The sequence below is a fragment of the Rhipicephalus sanguineus genome, chromosome 3 (assembly GCF_013339695.2).
Source record: "Rhipicephalus sanguineus isolate Rsan-2018 chromosome 3, BIME_Rsan_1.4, whole genome shotgun sequence".
NCBI classification, from domain to species: Eukaryota; Metazoa; Arthropoda; class Arachnida; order Ixodida; family Ixodidae; genus Rhipicephalus; species Rhipicephalus sanguineus.
Window position 1 is genome coordinate 192,755,490 of NC_051178.1, and position 19,054 is coordinate 192,774,543.

The 19,054-nt window shown below is 48.1% G+C and overlaps 1 protein-coding gene across 1 annotated transcript in view; it reads right to left on the minus strand.

Annotated features, from left to right (window-relative positions):
• Positions 1–5,654, minus strand: part of LOC119387950 (zinc finger protein ZIC 4) — an 80,120-nt gene extending 74,466 nt beyond the window's left edge. Inside the window, exon 1 of the mRNA XM_037655535.2 lies at positions 4,725–5,654. Coding sequence (XP_037511463.1) covers positions 4,725–5,565 — 841 coding nt within the window. The 5' untranslated portion in view covers positions 5,566–5,654. The remainder of the gene's footprint in view (positions 1–4,724) is intronic.
• Positions 5,655–19,054: the final 13,400 nt, after the last annotated feature.

Below are 19,054 nucleotides of genomic sequence, written 5' to 3' on the forward strand. Positions count from 1 at the left end.
ATAAATAATTTGCCAGATTCTCGGCGCAGCTGGATTATGTTCTACAAGTCGTCGATTTCTTGCTTCTTTTTTCTAGTTCTTACCCTGACCAACAGGTTTTTCGTGATTTAATGACAAATCACGAATTAGTCAAAAGAAAATAAAAAGGAAGGAAAGAACATGTTCTTTTTATTTATATATGAAAAAAAAAAACATGGGGAAGGTAGGTCACGTTAGAGCCGGCCATTTTATCATAACGATAGTAGTATGAAACACAGGAAAATAAGAAAAAAAAACTAGAACAAATAAAATAATAAGAAAAGAGAAATATTATCACAAGCACTATGTACCTATACGATATGTGGCGTATAAAGAATTAGCAGAGTCTCATGGCAGAGCTGAATACATAAGTGTTTGCGCTGCGGTAAACACCCGCTGCCAGGCAGAAGGATTCTCCGGCTTGCGCGTGCGGGCATTATATTCATAACCGATTAACAGTTCTGTTGATGATTTGTCTTTTCTATCCTAACTTCATACATGTGTGACACTCATTCAAGCTCCTTTTTATTATGTGGCATTTTGGGAATGTTCATTATAACCATCAAATAAATTGGCTTCCATACATGTGCAACGAAACATGCCAAACGTCACTGACAGGCGTGTGGCGTATTATTTTCCTGACACACATTTATTGGGGCCGTTAGCCCTTAATTGTTGGTTTTTAAATCAATTTCGGAACAATATAAAGGAAAGTATAGAATTGTTTCACACTGTATAAGGGACATTATACGTGAAGGTGCAGTGACTATATTTTGTATAATGGCTGCTGTTCGAGGACTGTCTATACTGCACTTCAGCTGCGGGATCCAGACAGGAGCATTTCACATGACAACATAAAAGGAGGGAGTATAGACAGCTGAAAGAATATATATACCTCGACCAATAATATTAACTCACGCCCGCGTGTATTGAATAATCCCCGCTTGAAGGATATACACTATAAATGTATATTTCATCTTACGTATAGTTTTCCTTTTAGTATAAGTACAACGTTTCATCCCTTGCCAAAATGTATATGATGCGTTCAGAAGCAATAGTCTATGTGCTCTCGCTGTGTGTGTTGAATGGCCTTTATGCAACGCACTTGAAAAAAGCGGACGACGAGTTTTGACTTAATTGGTGTATAGAATACAGAAATCGTCCACAGAAGAGACAGACGTGGTGTACAGCACGTATATCCCAAGCATCACGTTCTCACATGCATACCTATACAGTGGAAGAGACCGTGAACGCATGCATCGGAAGGTTGGGCAACCTCAAACATTTCTATATGAACGCACAGATACAAGTGAACTCTTACATCAGTGTTTTCATAACCTGATTTTTTTTTTCTTTTATAAGAGAACATCGTTATGCAAAGAAAGCAGCGCACGCATGTTGACCATCCGTTCCCCTAAACATTGGCTTGATAGTCCTATTTTGGAATCGCTCTTACGCTGAATGCAAAAACGGTGTCCTAACACCACTGACCTTTATAAAGAGAGCATAGATACGTTTCACGTTTGAATTTCAACATCATTCACACGTCCGGTTTTGAGGGAGATCGCCTGTAAACGACGCGTCTCGCGTCCCTTTACATAAACAGCAGCATCTCGTTGATATTTTCATGATTTTACGTTTGAATAGATTAATAAAATATGGTGCTATAGAAGCCTTGTGTTGTGCAGGGTTTTCTATTTCAGACTATAGGTGTTTCTTCAAATGAAGGCAAGGAGATGAACGATACCTATAGGAGACACACACCTTAGACATAAACAGATCAAACACAAGTGACTGCAACAAAATGCCAAATAATTAACGCGCATTAGGACTCGAGTGACATAAATATATAAAATTCGCGGATTGCGCCTCACCCCTGTCCCAGGTCCCAATAAAATCACAAATCTGTATCTTTCCTCGTACAAGTGAAGTCTTTATTGCTAACCATCGGGCTAACGAGCGTAACAGAAACGCAGTAAGTACACGTAAAGGATAATATATCCAGATAATATACTGACGCCTTTAGTCACGCAACAAAACAAAACAGAAAAAAAAAAACACGGCAAGTATGCTACAACATTTAAACAGATGTGCAAAGACGTGACTTATGCATATAATACGGAGTGCGTGTATACATATATATAACGGAAGGCTTCTTTTTAAAGAGGGGCGGGTACGTATTTTCGTTATGGAAGGCAGCACCGAGACGAGGTTATCTAAATGCCGCCGACGGAACCAAGGAAAACCAAACGAAGAATGTTTTGCATTCCATTATCTCTCGGTTTATACAAGAGAAGGTTAAAGGTACATCTTGCTGAAATATGTATCTGCATGTACGAAATATGTGTGTCTGGATGCTCTCTGCGTTGCGCAAACCATGTGTTGCCGAAAGCGGTGCGCAGTTATAACTGAAAGACGTGAAGTTTTCTTCGTATACCGTCTCGCATATAACTTGTGTGCGTATGCAGGCACGTAGCCAGGATTTTTTTTCGGGGGGGGCCCAAGGCCTAATTGTTCGAAAGAAAGTATTTCCATGGCAAAAATAAAACAAAAGTTGCCCGGGAATATAGAAGGCCGGACGAATTTCGGTGGGGGGGCCCGGGCCCCCCGGGCCCCCCCCTTGCCTACGTGCCTGTGCGTATGCATGCTATATTCGCTTAGATATCTGTTATGCGCACTTGGTTAAAGTCTACACCGTGTCACCAGAATTAAAAAAAAAAATGCAGTAACAAGGAAACCATCGACGGCCGGCTGATTGCAAACGCTACCATTTATAATCACATTTTTGTTTTACTTAAAGTAATACATACAAATGCAGTTTTTTTTTTAAACACCAAAACAGTACTGAAATTGAGCTCTTTATTTTTACTATACGGGATGTTTTCGCTTCATTGGATTTCACAGGAAATATGCACGAGGAATATTTTTTCGGTGTGTAGTGTTAAAGTGCACTGTAATATACTTGCGTTGTCATTGAATTGTGGCTTTTGCTGGCTTTGCAATAATAATTTTGAAACATCTCGGTAATGTTCATTTACTAAATATGGTGTGTTATTTTTTATGTGGTCATTGATTTTTGCCTCCTGCTAGCACAAAATGGTGCGTCCGCAGTTCGTTTAAGTCAATAATTACGCAAGAGGTTATAAGATCCAACCAATACTGCACGCCCGTACCAATGCGTTGATCAATTTTAACACGCCAGAAAGTGTTTCAAATTACTTGTTAATTAGCGGGCAATGACTATTAATTGTTGCCGTTGTCATGGAATACAGCTTCATTGCATTTCACATCATTTCTGAGTACTCGATGTCCCACCCCTCTTTTTTTCTTAATATTGTAAATATTTTACGCGGAAGAATCGTTTGGTTTTGGAGGTTGCGTGTTAACTTCTTAATTAGAGCACAGTCACGTCGAACCCCCAGATTATTGTCGACAGGTTAGTGAACGCCACAAGGGGGTGGTTACTTCGAACACTTCCATGAATAATAATAATAATAATAATAATAATAATAATAATAATAATAATAATAATAATAATAATAATAATAATAATAATAATAATAATACCTAGTCAGCTGGTTTCGTTTAACAGATCTACCTATTCATGTATATATAGTCGAACAAACAAGGAATTAGCATTAAGAAGTGAGGAGGAACTCTTTTAGCAATATGGTTTTTGCATACGCGTGCAAGGCGCTTTTTTGAATATATAAAGTCAAACAGGCGCCACCCACCAAGTCCTAAAACAATCCCTCATTAACGCTTTTACAACGAGACAGCGTCTACATATCGCTTAATACACGGCCGTTCTATCGGTTAGCCGACCAGGGGAGAATTTGTCACGAAACCTGTTCGCGTCAAGAAATGACAAGGTTTGCGTGCGCGTCTGTCGACCGGTTAACAAATGAGTGCTCGAGCATGGCAGCAGGCCTCACAAATTGCCGATGACGGGCCGATGCACACCCGCCCGCATCGTCGCCGTCGATGCGTTAACGCAGCGGAAAGGGAGTCCACGTTCGGGTCATGTGTGCATAATATGCTCGCGACGCCCCCCGCGCTGCGGTGACGGAAGGAAGAAGCAGTCGGTCGCCACCGCATGGAGTGAACGGGGGAGAGAGAAGGAAAGGCGCTCGCTCCTCGGATTGCGCGAAAAGAAACACCTTGTGGCTAACGGCGTAAATAATGGACGGCAGGCTGCTGTGTCGCCGCTGGACTTTCGATCTGCGCGATGCGCCGATACGTGCACGCCTACGCTTTTGAGAGATCTCCTGCGGCGAGTGTAATGAACGATGCGCGTCGTGTTTTCTTTTCGACGAAAAGGGCGCGCGACTCTATAAGGCACGCCTGCACGTCTCTCTCTCTCTCTCGCGCTCCTCGAGTTGAAATTATAGAAACAAACACAGGGTTCCCGGCTGGAGTTTATAAACCTGCAGGTCGTTCACACGCGTTGTTCACGAATGCGCGATTTCCCAAGCCGGAGACAGGGATCTGCGAAGGCCACTCGTGCTGTTCGCTAACCGCGATATTTTCTCTTAATTGGTGCGAGCGGGCCGCAGTGAAGCAAGTTCTAGATGAGCTGCTTCTTTCGGGATTATTCGCGTAAACACGGCGGAGTTGCAAGAAAATATATGCTCCTCAATGAGCCCATGCCGTCGTGTTCGTGAACTGTTCGCAGGCCAAAATAAGAATGGTGCTTAAAGACTGACCTGTGTGCGTTCGCTTGTGGATCTTGAGGTTCTCAGACCGCGCGAACACCTTCCCGCAGCCGGGAAACGGGCACGGGAACGGCTTCTCGCCGGTGTGCACGCGAATGTGGTTGACCAGCTTGTACTTGGCCTTGAATGGGCGGCCGTTGCGCACGCAGTCCTGCCAGAAGCAGGCGTGGTTGGTGCACTCGGGTCCCCCCACGTGCTCCACCGTCAGGTGCGTCACGATTTCGTGCATGGACGAGAAGCTCTTGCCGCACGGCTTGCGCGGGCTGTTGCTGCTCAGCTGCGCGTGATGCGGGTGATGCGGATGGTGGTGGTGGTGGATGGCTGGCTGCTCCACCCACATGCAGGTCAGCTCCTGCTTCACTGGCTGCCGCATGTAGCGGAAGAAGGCTCCGTGCGGATGGCCCCCCATCGAAGTCGCGTACACGGGCTCGGGCCGCGGCTGGAACGCTTCGCCGCGATACACGTCGGCCGCAGTGAGCGGCAGTCGCGACGAATAGAGGTCCTGCGCGGCCGCGTGGTGGTGATGATGGTGCATAAACATGCCGTCGGCGGCGGTCGCCGCGTGGTGATGGTGGTGGTGCGGAGGCGGCGGCCCCAGGTCCGTAGCGCCGCGAAACAGCAAGTCCCTGGCCACGGCGGCCGTATATCCCGCGGCGGCAGCCGACACGTGCGGGTGGGGGGTGTGCATGGCGAATCCGTTCTGAAAGTGCGGCGCCTCGGACACCCCCAGCTCCTGGTCGTAAGTGTCGAGCCGCGCGGCAGCCGCGGCGGCTGCGGCGGCCGCCGCAGCCGCCGTGCGCGGCCGGCCTAGGCTGCCGGCGGTGTCCATCATGTTGCTGCTCCCGGGAGCATCGTCGCACGCTGCGGGACGACTCCTCACTCGCACTGAGCGCGCTCAGGCACTGCTACTCCCCGTAGCGTGTTGCCTACACCCGCTCCCTTCCCAGCCCCCGGCGCTGCGGTGCGTACGGCCGCCGCCGCGAACCACGCCCACGGGGAGGCCAATCCCGCAGCGTCGCCCCGCCTCCCAAACCATGACGTCACGGGAGCAGTTCCGCGCGGCACGCCCACACTCGTCGGTCGGCGTGCGCGACCGGCTTGTTTTTCGCCTCCGCTGGCCGGCTATTTACGAAATCGCGCGAGTAGAAGCGAGACGCTCGCTGACAGCGCCCGGTGCGGCGAGTCGGTCGAGGCTTTGAATTACGCTTCATTTGGAGGCCAGCCCAGTCACGGCGAAGTTCTGGCGAGACGACGCTACGAGTGCATTAACGAATAGTGGACGCGTCGCCAAGTTTCCTTAATTGTAATCCTTTGGTGGCCACTGTGTTCCGAGACTTTGCTCACTTACCCAGCTTCTTAACCCTTCGCGAAGCTCATCTAGGCGCTAAAGCAGAAATGAAAGCTCCAAAACGTTGGTATCCCCCTATATTCCTTGGCGAAAGGTTTTGCTTCCTGAGGCAGGTGCACACGCTTCTCAGTCACTACGGCTGAAAGCACACCGCGCAGCGGCACCATATTCTTCATCGCTCCCCAAGAAGCGTGAAAGGCAACGCATAAGGTGACATGGGCGCCTTCGCGCATACGCATCGGGCTCCGACCAGGCGGTAGTAAACGTGAGCTGAATCGACCACGGTCGTCTTCCGTCATTGGGAAGCGCGTAGTGTAGCACTTAACGCACTATGGCGCGCGGCTAGCCAGGATAGAGCACGCTTTCTGCACACATTCAATGGCACCGGTCCAGACACTCGGCGCTGACGCGCAGCTGCACGCATATTCGCCCCAGGCCACTTCGGCGCTCGCGCAATTGTCTCGCCGTGGCGTTGCTCTCAAGGCCGATCGATGGCAGTTTGTTTCGTCTGCGCGCACGAGTCCAGGCGTTGTCAAGGTTGACAACAGCCTCTCTCCGTAACGCTTCACATTTGCACTATAAAGGCACGCGCTGGAGAAACCTTTAGGGCCCATTCACTATAGCGAGTGGTAGAAGTCACATGACCAACTGCATCTGGCGGTCACGCAGCTCGTCACGGCAAGTGTGACCAACCCGTCGCCACACGAAAATATCCTGTCATTTTCTGTGGGACAACTGCGCGCACTAAAAATTATAATAATAATTGTGACCTTTTCAACCGCATACAATATGTGCGTGGCACGTATGCATGCATGCATTTTCCTGGTCTTCCTGTGTAGCGGACATATATGGTATATACTGAAAGGAGTTTTGGATGCGAGCCTGAAGTATCACTGGATATGATTATTAGCTTTGCGATAAAATGTCATTTCAGCGAAGCCGCAATCGCTTATTATATGTTGCCTTGCCTTTATGTATGCGGGATAGCAGCTCAGCATGCCACAGTAACCGCGAATTGAAACGAGTGCTCTATAGTCACAGTTTCGTCCTTTCATTAAAATCCATGTGTTCAAAGTGTTGTTTATACATTTAACATAATCTAAAAATGTCGCTTTTTTTTTTTCATTCGGGTTGTCGACATTTCCAAGGTCTTTAGTCCGGCTCGTCGAAGCTAGCTTCACCGCATTAAGAGTGTTTATGGGGAGAAGCCTGCTTGTCATTTTTTTTTTTTTAATTGGATAGTCAACGAATTGGAAGGACATCGCGGGGAACAAGAGTGCTGTCATTATTGATCTACAACGTTGTTTTTATCACCACTTGAGGCGCGTAAGCTGTGATCAGGTCCGGGGATGTTTATATTACGAGTTTGACTCTCAGCCAATTGCACCACTGCAGCACCTCGAAGACCTGAGTGCGTTGAACGAGATTAATGCTTCGCAACGTGGTGGACAGCGTCAGGTCCCTAAATTGAATAGTTTGGATACATTTCTATCCCAGTAGCGGGTATGAAATGAGACGGATGAAATGCGTCGAATACATGACAGTTGCGGAGGGACAAGAATATCATCTTTTGACAAGACACTTTCGTCTTTGTTATTGCCAGCCTCGCACGGAGGAGCACTGGGACTTTGTATGCAATGCCACTAGCATTAGCAAAAGTTTGTAAGGTAATTCTAAAGCCAGTTTGCTGGTTATTGGATGCATGAAAAAGGTTGAGGCACGGGTAAAGGAAAATCACAAGATTACTAAAGATGGCCCAAGGCTGTCTGTTGCACGCAGAATGCTATCAAATGCACCGGGAATGAATATTTGTGGCAAAAAATCTTTACGTCCACACAGTGCAAGCACGTCAGGCACAAATAAGGTAAGAACGACGTCACTACACAATTAAGCGCTGGCTCACAACTGAAAGTTTATGGCTGCGCAGAGAAGTAGACAGCCAGGCAAAAATAACAGTGAAATTAAAACTAAGTTGATGCGATATTCGACACGATGAGCTATTCGCACACACGCACTTAAAGTACGAATGTTGCTGCTATAAACAGAGAGAGAGAGAGAGAGAGAGAGATACGAAAAGGAAAGGCAGGGAGGTTAACCAAGCTTTGGCTCGGTTGGCTACCCTGCACTTGGGGTGGGGGAAGAGGAAATAATAGAAAAGAAAGGGTAAAGAAGAAAGAAGAAGAGTAAGAAAGGGATGGATGAACTACACAACACGAACTCGCGCTGTTAGTTCACAGGCGCTCGTGAAGTCCGGTGGTCCTCAAGAAGCACAAGAGGGCTTTCGTGGCCTTGCGCGTATGCGAGACCGTAGGCCAAGGTCCCAAGATCTTCTTTTCTGTCAGCGGTCTTGAGTCTAGGTGACGGAGCTTGACTTCCATACTACGTCGTTGAGCTTGGTATGATGGGCAGTGGCATAGAATGTGTTCAAGCGTCTCCTCGCAGGCGCAAATGTTGCATGCCGCACTGCTGGCCATTCCAATGAGACACGAATACGCATTCGTAAATGCCACGCCCAACCACATGCGGCACAGTAAAGTTGCATTGCGTCTTGAGAGCCCTGATGGCAAACGAAGTTGCAAATTTGGGTCAATCGAATACAGGCGCGCGTTGGAAAAACCCGGCGTATTCCATTGCAGAAGAGTGATACGGCGTGCAAGTGATTGTAGAATCCTGTACGTGGTTATATACTTCATGTACACGTCAGGAGTACGTAAGGAATATCTGCAAGCTTTGACGAACAAATACCTGCCGGTTACATGCAGAGCGCGTAACTCGCAGATAGTCGTTCGTCAAAGCTGGCTTTTCTGCAATGCGAATATGCATAAGCCGAAGCCCCCTTCATGTGTGTATTTTTGTACGTTACATAGCAAACGTCAAGAATATTTGCGTGCGTCCTTGTATAACCAAGAAAACTGTCATATAAGCTCAGCCGTAAGTGAATATGTTACGGTGCGCTTACTTATATAGAGGTGCACCGTAAGAGTTTGGCAAAAGTTACGCAGCCCAACGTACACATTTGGAATCTGTGTGAAGCGAAGCGTTAGTGAAGCACCGGTTTACTGAATAAATACCACGCAATCGAATGTGATCCGCTCATTTTTGTTTAATCTTGACTAAGCGATGTCGTGTGAACTAAGATGATATATCGTCTTGTATTGAAGGATGCCTCATCACTTGAACGCGAAAAGTGACCGTCGGCGGCGTCAACACGACCAATGCAAAAGATCGTCATCACGAGATCGTCGAAAGACCGTCACCATATAACGTCGTCATGACGTCCCATGTTGACGTCATCGTCGCTTGGTCAAAAGCGGGCCGATCCCGGAGGCGCCGCCAAACCGAGTGAGGTGCAGAACGCTTGCAATGCCTCCGATCCCGGAGGCGGTGCAAAATCACGTCAGGTGCAGAAAGCTTTCGGGAAGGGAGGGCGCATGGATCAATACAATCAACTGAGAAGAGGAAGGCTTTCGCCTTCGAGTCGTCTTATATGCAAATGCATAAGGAACCTTGTGAGTTTTCCTCGTGACATATGTGATATCTGTCGAGGAAAGAACGGTGATATAAGGCTTCTATACAAGAGACGTTTGGTACATGTACAAATATGTTAAAAGTTGTGCGTATTTTGTATTAAATTTAATGCGCTTTGCTTCGAACAAAACTAATTTAACATTAAGCATATATATATGTATACTGTATTCATGCTTGTCAAAAATCGTGCTTGTCCACTGTGTTACTGCTCATGATGTTAATGATTTACGACTCTGTGACACATTTTAGTACGATTTCTATAGTGCACGTATGTAGTGTGTTTCTCTCACTTCATGACGATTTTGAACGCTTCTGATTTCTTTTTCTTTTTTTTTTTCTTCGACTTACACTTACGTTCTTTTTTTCTTCTTCAGTAAGAAATTTCTTTTATACATACAATTTTAAGATCGTGGGCTTTTCAGTAGCCAAGCATCCTTTTTACTATCGCAGTCAATAAACAAAATATAATAATATCAATAAGTTGATCAAGTTCACGCAGTGCAATGATAAAAAATATATTGAGAAAATAAAGATAGGAGTCGAATAACATGCGCTATTTCATAAAAATGTCCGTGGGGTTTAGAGATCCTTGCACGGAAACATTATGCAGACCATACTCCGTAACATAACGTTTTGTTAAGCATCACACAAGTGCCCTCACTGGCAATATTGTGTAGGTCAGCATGCAGCGCTATGCAAGCCGATAAAATCGGAATGACATGATCGAAGGAGACAAAACACGGGATAATATAAGGGAAGAAATCTCAGCTCGAATAATAGGTAAGCAGTGTCTCACGACGTATGGGATCGAACCCTGCACCCTTCGGCCCCGACAACTACGCTAACCCGCTCCACCACCGAGACATCATGGTAAGTGCAAGCGTTAATAATTAATAGTAATAAATTCTGGGGTTTTACGTGCCAAAATTGCGATATGATTATGAAGCACGCCGTGTAGCGAGGTACTTCAGATTAATTTTGACCAGTGCATTAACGTGTCTTGCACGTCGTGACACTTTGCAGGGATAAAAAAAAAAGAAGAAGAAGACAGCAAGAAGTCAGAGAGGAGTGGAGCACGCATGTGACGAATTTAATTTTGCTGGATATTTTATTGGAATTATTCTGTTTTCTCTCGAGCATATGTCAGAAAGAGAAAAGGAAGAAGGGGAGGGGGGGGGGGGGCAACGAAAATGACAGCAGATCTAACGTTTGCTAAGTTCTACGCAGAGACGCATAATAGCGCAAATTATGCAGATCTTACGGACGTGTGAAATCAACGTGACACGAAGCGACTGTGACACGCTAAATAAATTTTGTGTAACTTTATTCTATATGGCACTATTGTCGTTACTTTAATCCAGTAAGAGCGCAATTTCAAGCAGTGTGCGCGCGGCCGGTGTTCCCTCTGCATGTCTTTAAGTTTATGCACTGCATTGATCAAAATGCTGATAAGCTATACCCAGATGAAAGCAGTTGTTCATGCGGATGCATAATACGAGAACGATGCATACAGGGCCGGTATTTTTGTAGCGATGCCTTTTCCGATGGTATATGCCTGTTCGCACGTCTCGAGCTGCTATGCTGTTCTTCGGGTGACATTCTAATTGGTTGTTATCGCATTCATTTCTTCGCCCCTGCGGCGAATTTTTGTTGTTGTTGTTGTTGCTAATTACAGTTGAGGTTGTATAATCGGTAGTTGGAGTTCTGAAGAGAGAGAGAGAAACTTTTATTTGACCAAGGTATTTGGGCACGCAGATTCATGGGTCCCCGCACGACCCATGTGAATTATACACCATGAGTTCATAGAGTTCCACGACGTTGACCGCCCGGTCAGTGGCAATCTTCTGTCTGGTCGGGTCCGTCTTGCGCAGCAGTGTCTTGCGTTCCTCCCAAGTGGCCAGACCCCGCGGGGGTGGGTCCACCTTGCATTCGAGTACAATGTGGGTAAAGGTAGCGTGGGGGTGGGTGCAATGTAGACAGGAGGGGTTGTATGCTACTGCGTGGTGGATGCGGGATAGGTAGGGGAGGGAAGGGTGCCTGTCTGAAGGCGGCGCCACAGTATTTGGTGATAAGTGTCAACTGATTGGTCGGGTGCGGGGTATAGCCGGTTTTCGGCGCGAAGTCAGCTCGCTGGAAGAATTCATGCGCTCCCGGGAAGAGTATACGACTGTGGTTCCGCCGCTGCCTGGTTGATGGGACCTGGAACGGGGCCATTGGCGGGTTCGTTGTCGGGTTTCCCGAGTGCACATATCCAGATCAGCTCCACATGGCGGAGTATGTTTCTGGGGGGCGAGCTAATAATGCTCAAATCTGTCTCGTGTACCAGACATTGTGCTAAGTTTAGGGGTGCAGTTTTTGAAACTTTATATAGGGACGTATCGGGCAATAGTGCGTGTGAGGGCAAGCGCGAGTGCCGCTTGTTCCGGCGATTCCAGTTTGGATTTGCCAGACAAATGGAAAGCAGTGATGATGCAGCGCGCTAGTACATGCCACTGGAGTCAAGTGCCAAGTGAGCCATTTATAAAGGCAATCATCATCATCATCATCATCATCAAGATCGAGATGGCTGCGCCTGTTCCTGTTCGCGTCTGTCTAAATGGCTTCTGATGAAATATATATAATTTGTGGAAACAGCCAATTCGACTCAACATTGTTCGCCAATCTACCTCGGCTCCTCGGTGTCAACCGCATCAAGACTATATATAGCTCGTATCACCCCCATCAGAGGCGTAGCCAGAATTTTTTTTCGGGGGGGTTCAACCATACTTTATGTATGTTCGTGCGTGCGTTTGTATGTGTGCGTGCATATATACACATGCAAAATTGAAAAAATATCGGGGGGGGGGGGGGTTGAACCCCCCCTCCCTGGCTACGCCCCTGACCCCGATCGCCAATGGAATCATTGAACGTTTTATCGCCATCTGAAGGCGTCACTCATGGCTTCCACTTTTCATTCACCGTGGACCGAACGCCTTGCTTTCGTTGCATCCGCACGTCTCTTCCTAGTGACTCCTCCATAAGCGCCGCCGAGCTGACATTTGGCACCACTCTTCGAGTTCCTGACGAATTCTTCAGCCACTCATCCATGGTACCTGCAGATGTTTCTGACTACGCCTACCGTCTACGCAACGCTATGCGTGCCATATATATTTCCTCCCCGACAGCGACGAACAGCCCGTCGTCTATATATGTCAGTCCTGACCTACAAAACTGCGCGCACGTTTTTTGTGATTCAGTGCGGCCTCCCTTACAGCCACCGCATGATGGCCCGTTTAAAGTCCTCAACTGCACACCTAAGTACTTCATCCTGTTCATCAACGGCCGGGAAGATACGGTTTCCGTCGACCGTCTCAAACCTGCGTCTTGGATACCGACACTTCGACAACTTCTGCTCTTACAGTCACTCCAGGCTGCCATTCTCGCTGCGTGTATTTCGCAACGCAACAGTCTGCTCCTGGCCACCTGTAACGTACCCGCGACTTGCTCGCTAGAAGGTGCATGGGCATTTTAGCGCACTAGTACGCGCCACAAGAATCCGAACAAGAAAAGACGACGACGACACGCCAAGCACGAGATGGCTGCGCCTGTTCCTGTTCTTGTCTGTCTAAATGGCTCCTGATGAAATATATAACTTTTGGACTCCTAGCATCGATGCCTGTCTGCCAGATCAGGGCTGGGCAGTATCCATAGGCGTGCGCAGGGGGGGGGGGGGCAAGGGGGCGAGAAGGGGGGGCGCAAAGTCAGCCCTATACATTGTAGGGGGGGGCGAGAAGAGGGGCGCAAAGGCAGCCGCATACATTGACATAATAGGGAGGGGGGCGCTGCGACGAACCTTCGCCCCCCCTGAAGGGGAACCCTGCGCACGCTTATGGCAGTATCGCGATACAAAAGTATCGCGATAGTATTTCAGAGATACTTTTCAGTATCTGTATACTGTATCGATATACATTTGAAAAAGTCACAGTTTCGCCGCAAGGCCGAAGCAATGAATGCGATAGCAAGAAACTAATGCTATATGAAGTGAGGCTCGCCAATGGATACTCTCAGTTTGAACAGCGCTCCTGTTGCAAAGGCGGCCGAAGCAGCGAAGGAAACTAGCGTGCTTCAAGTGTCGAGCTGTGACACTTGATAGTTCGCGCTCATCTTCTGTTTGTTCGTTTAGCGGCGTCCCTTGAGCTCGAGTGGCTTTCGTACGCTCCGTAACATGAGCGCGGACATCACGGTGAAAGCGTGAAACATCCCTCTTCCCCTCAGCACAAGAAAACCGCGCGAGCAGACAGCGGAAGGGCAAGGTTCTCCCTGCGCAAGTATAAGAAGTAGCGAGCGATCTCGCCGACGACTTTTAAATGCGCCTGTCGCGCTCCTAACGCCATCTCGCTGGTAATGAAGAAACGCTTATAAGCGCAGCCGTCTCTGAGTCCGTCCAGCGCTAAAGGGTGTGTATATAACGCTCGCCGTTACCTACGTGAAGGATCTGCGCTTCGTGGCGTAGTGGCTAGCGCCACTCGCTGCAGAGGAAGAGGTCCCTGGTTCGATTCCGCGCTTCGGAAGCATTTTCTGAATTACTTTTCTTTGGGGCTTTTATATATATATATATATATATATACATACGTATACATATACGGTGCATGACGGCGGCGACGGCGACGGCAAAATCCAGCCGAGACTGCCCATATAATTGCTATCGCAATAAAAGGACATCTCAAGCACAACTAAAGCTCATCATGAACTACAGTGCCGCAGTTATACATCTAACAACAACGCGACAGTGCATGAGCCTCGCTTTTGTTTACCACCGAGTCGCTAAAACGCGGCATTCACACACTATTTAATGCTTCTTATGTTTGGGACTATGCCAAGCGCACTTTACGACGTGCTTGAACCAGAAAGCGGCACGAACACTAAAATGATTCTGGCGAACGAAGGGTACGACAGCAATACACAGCCCTCTCTAAAGTCGCACTCACTAATCTTATTACAATGCACATGCAGCCGAGCAAGCCCATTTGCTTCTGTACACCATGTCAGGTATACGTATGAGCAGTTAAACTCGCGCTAATATAACAGAACAAACCACCCTTTGAGAACGTGCAGGACGTACGCGCACATGCATACACGACGTGGCTAGAAGACGACGCAGGGAGCAATCCACACTAGGCGCGCTTCAGCCAGTAGCCGCCAGGCGGCGATTCTGCTCGATCTCGCGGCCAATATAGCATCACCTGGTCGGTCGTCGCTCCGTCCGGAGTTCTCCCGCTTCCCGTATCATTCGCGTCTCCCGTATCATTCAATAGATGGCGCTGTCCCATAGAGATGCATGCAAACTGCAGTTGGTTGACGATATACTAGATGGCGCTGTCCCATAGAGATACGTGCAATATGGCAGTTGGGTGAATGCACGCTAGATGGCGTTATAGGTGCCGCTGCTCTCAGATTGGCTGCTGCGCCCGTTATCTCTCATTCTCCTTGATCGTCGCCGAACGTGGAGGAGTGCGCTTGCCGGATCGGGCTGCTTGGCGGACCATGGACGACGAGGAGCGCCGGGTGCGGAAGGCCGCTGCATCTCGTGCTCGTCGGCGGGATCCCTAGGTGCGAGCTCGAGAGGCTGCCGACTGGCGCCGCGCGCGCTTGGCGGCGGCTTCGCGGGCACGCACCGCCTCGAGATCCGCCTGGCGCCGCGCTCGCTTGGCGGCAGCCTCTAGATCCCGAGAGGCTCGCTTGCTTGGCGCTCGCCTGGCGGCAGCCAGGCGGATCCCGAGACGGTGCGCGCCAAGGACGCCGCTGCGAAACGGGCTCAACGAGAAGCGGATCCCGAGACCATGATTGCTTCAGGAGCTTCGCCCAAGCTCTTCAGCATTCACCCGTGGATATGCTGTATTTTTTTTTGTCGGGAATGAGTTGAGGCGCGTTTCCAAGGGGGGAATGACAATTTTTTTTTGTGCTAAGACAAGCAAAGGCACGCCGCCGGTCGCCGACAGAAAGGGCGGCGATGGTTTCCCCTCATGCGCAGAATGGCCCATGTGGTAAAGCGCGTGACTATGCCATAGCGCGACGCCACAGACGGCAGAATCGCGGAGACAATATTGTCGGCCTCTGCCGACGAAAGTCGCGGTCTGTCAAGGCCAGTGCAGCACGCCTACTTTTTTTCGGGTGGTAAGCCATTACTTCGTGACCCCCCCGCGCGGATACCGCCTTGGAACAGAGCATTTGCAATGCTTCGCGTGCGTTCAGTTCTCAAAGCGGCGGCACTTAGAAAAGCACTTCCCGTTGTCGCAGCGGAAGTGATTAGAAGATGGCTATCTTTGTCGCGCTTTCAGCCACCTCTCCAGCGTGTCGGGGTGCGTTCCTAATTGATCACAAGCGTGAAACGGTCTTTTGTGGTACCAGGCTCCCCCACCGTCGGAGCCGACTTCGCCTGTTGCGGCTTGCTGAAATGGGTGCTGGTAGCGTCGGTGGTGGTGATAGCTTTATTGAAGAGTGACCCTATCGGCCCAGGCAACGAGTGCTTGCTGTAGTTTCTGATGGGGCGCTCTGAGCAGCCGTCCCTGTTTCCACATATGTTTAGAGAGATAGCAGGAGCGACTTGGGAGGGCTTAAACCCTCTCACACCCTAACAACGTGATTTTAGAAAGCCAATGTATGAATTGTGCAGTTTTGACGCATTGGGTTCCATTGCGCTTAGGTAATTATGGCCGGCTATGTGGGCAGTGGAATCCTCAGCCGTCTGACCCGGTGCCGACCGGGCCAGATGGCTGAGGATTCCGAAGATGGAGACCGACTTCGGCTTCTGAACGGTCAGAACAACCCACGTGAGGGAAGAAGTGTTTCGGTATCTAGATGACCCGAGAAGAGATATCGCCACGCTGCAGGGCTATACGGCTATGAAGGCGGTATTTATTTACTATAACACGAATTTGTGCTCGTCTGCAGCGGTAAAGAGACTTTTCTTCTTTCGCGAGTGTTGTGCTGAGGCCGAACCGACGCTGTCTATAAGACAGCCTATTTGAGATGCTCTCACAGCAACCTTCTCAGCAAAGCAGAATTTATGTGCAAAATAAATGTATACTTCTTCTCAGTTCACTGGTGTTCATCAGTGATTCGAGTGATTTGCTTAAACTGTGCTATTTCTAGCATAGCTCATTTTGTTGTCACCAAGTATGTCGATTTCGGTGTCCAATGCTTGTTACTCTTGCTGTGAAAAAGCGTACTTTTTTATTGCAATTGATACGTCTAATTATGTAATTATTACTAATTATGCACTTTGTAACCCCCCCCCCCCCCGTCTGTATAATGTCCTAATGGCGCTGAGGGTGCTGTAATAAATAAATAAATAAATAAATGAGCTGAAAGTATCAATGCGCTGCAACTTTACTTACAACATTACGCTGCACTTATAAATGTCTTTGCGGAGTATGAGCATGCTTGAAATAAAAAAAAATATTCCAGTATCTGTATTGCTGTATCTGTATTCCGGCATACTTTTTTCGTCCTATTGCGAAAGTATCTCCGAAATATCCCGTTACGGTAAAGGAAAATGTATCTAAGTATCTGTATATTAGGCTTCCAGTCCATGTATTTCGATATCTGTATTCCGGAATACTTTTCCAAGTATCTCTGCCCAGCCCTCTGCCTGTTTCCACAATAACTTGGAGTGTTTAATCAATGACTGCAAATTGCCGCGTCTTTGCCCGTGCATACGGTGTCGGCTTCCGATGTAAATTGTGGAGTGTCCTTGCACGGACCTTTCTGCGGGCCGAGTGATAAGTGACGTGTGTGTTCCGAGGGAAGGGCTTTAGTGTGGGGTCGACTGCTGGCATGCGAATTTCGAGTGTGTTAAGTACGCAAAGCTCCGTGAAAGTGTTCCGACGATTCGACGTTATTCACTGTCTGAAATGTTGTATGTGCTTAATGGCATGAAGCTGCAAATGTACTTGCGGCACATATATGGACTCATGATGCAACATGTACATGTCATGTTGTTTACCGTACATACCCCCCAGGCACGTAGCCAGGATTTTTTTTCGGGGGGGGGGGGGGCCCAAGGCCTAATTGTTCGAAAGAAAGCCTTTCCATGGCAAAAAGAAAAAAAAGTTGCCTGGAAATATGGAAAGCTGGACGAATTTCGGGGGGGGGGGGACCCCCCCTTGCCTACGTGCCTGATACCCCCACATATTGCATGTACGTCGATTTTTTAGCATGCTGAAGTAAGAAATGTTAATGGCGTGTTTCCTTTACTTAAAGCAGTGTGCGCTGGCCGTCGGTGTGAAAGAGTTCGAACCTTTTTCAACTGAACTATATAGTTCTCGGTTTTCCTTCAGATCTCTCTAACGCCAACATTTTCCTCCCTATATCTCTCCTTCTGTAGTGTATCCTATCGTTTTGTGTTACATCAGCTCCGTGAGTATATGCTCCTTCCAGAAACCATATTGACACCTGTACATTAATTGTAGTAACATTTCTTAGCTGGTGTAGAATGGTCCCATGGCATAAGAGAGATATCGCTCGGCGTAAGGCGCACCTTCCTGTATACGAACCTTTTCAAATGTGATCGCAGATTCTATAGTAGCTCTGTCTGTAATGAGATTACTATAGCGCGAAGTGGCACACGGTTTGGAAAGTACTGGGGTACTCAAAAAGTAAGGACCGTTTGCTAATATATAAAAAGTCACAGTTTCACCGCAAGGGCGAAGCAATTAATGCGATAGCAAGAAATCGAAATGTCGCACGAAGAACCAGAAGGAGCTCGATACTTGCAGCGTGCCGCTGAAGCACAAAGAAGGACGCCCTAAATGAACGCACAGGCATGCACAGGGCAAGCGTGAACTAAACTGTCACACTTGTTACGCCCATGTGCTTGGGCAACACGCTGCAAGTGTCGACAATGGAGAATCAGACGCTTGCTTGCTTGCTTGCTTGCTTGCTTGCTTGCTTGCTTGCTTGCTTGCTTGACCCTTAATTCTTGGCTCTTACCCACTACGAGGGATTGGCCATGAAATCGGCGGTTAATATAAGTGGGAAAACTTAGAATTTAGACGCTCTTAGATATTTCTTCTTCATTTAAACTGCGGCGCGTGGAGTGACCCTCTGCGTCTCCTACCATATAGGGGTCGTCTGAGGCAATAGGTGTGCCCGGTGTTCTTTGTCTTTTTTTTTCTTCCACATCCCGAGTGGGTACAGAAAATGGCCACTTTGTCGTGCGCGTCTCAAGGGCAGTATTCGAAAATGAAAGAAAATTAGGAGCGCTGCGTCTGCAAGTGTCGACAATGGAGAATCAGACGCTCTTAGATATTTCTTTTTCTTTTAAACTGTGGCGCGTGGAGTTACCCCCTGCGTCTCCAGCCACACGGGGGCGTCTGATGCAAAGTGTTCCCGGTGTTCTTTCTTTTTTTTTCTTCCACATCACGAGGTACAGAAAAGGGCCACTTTGTCGTGCGCGAGTCAAGGG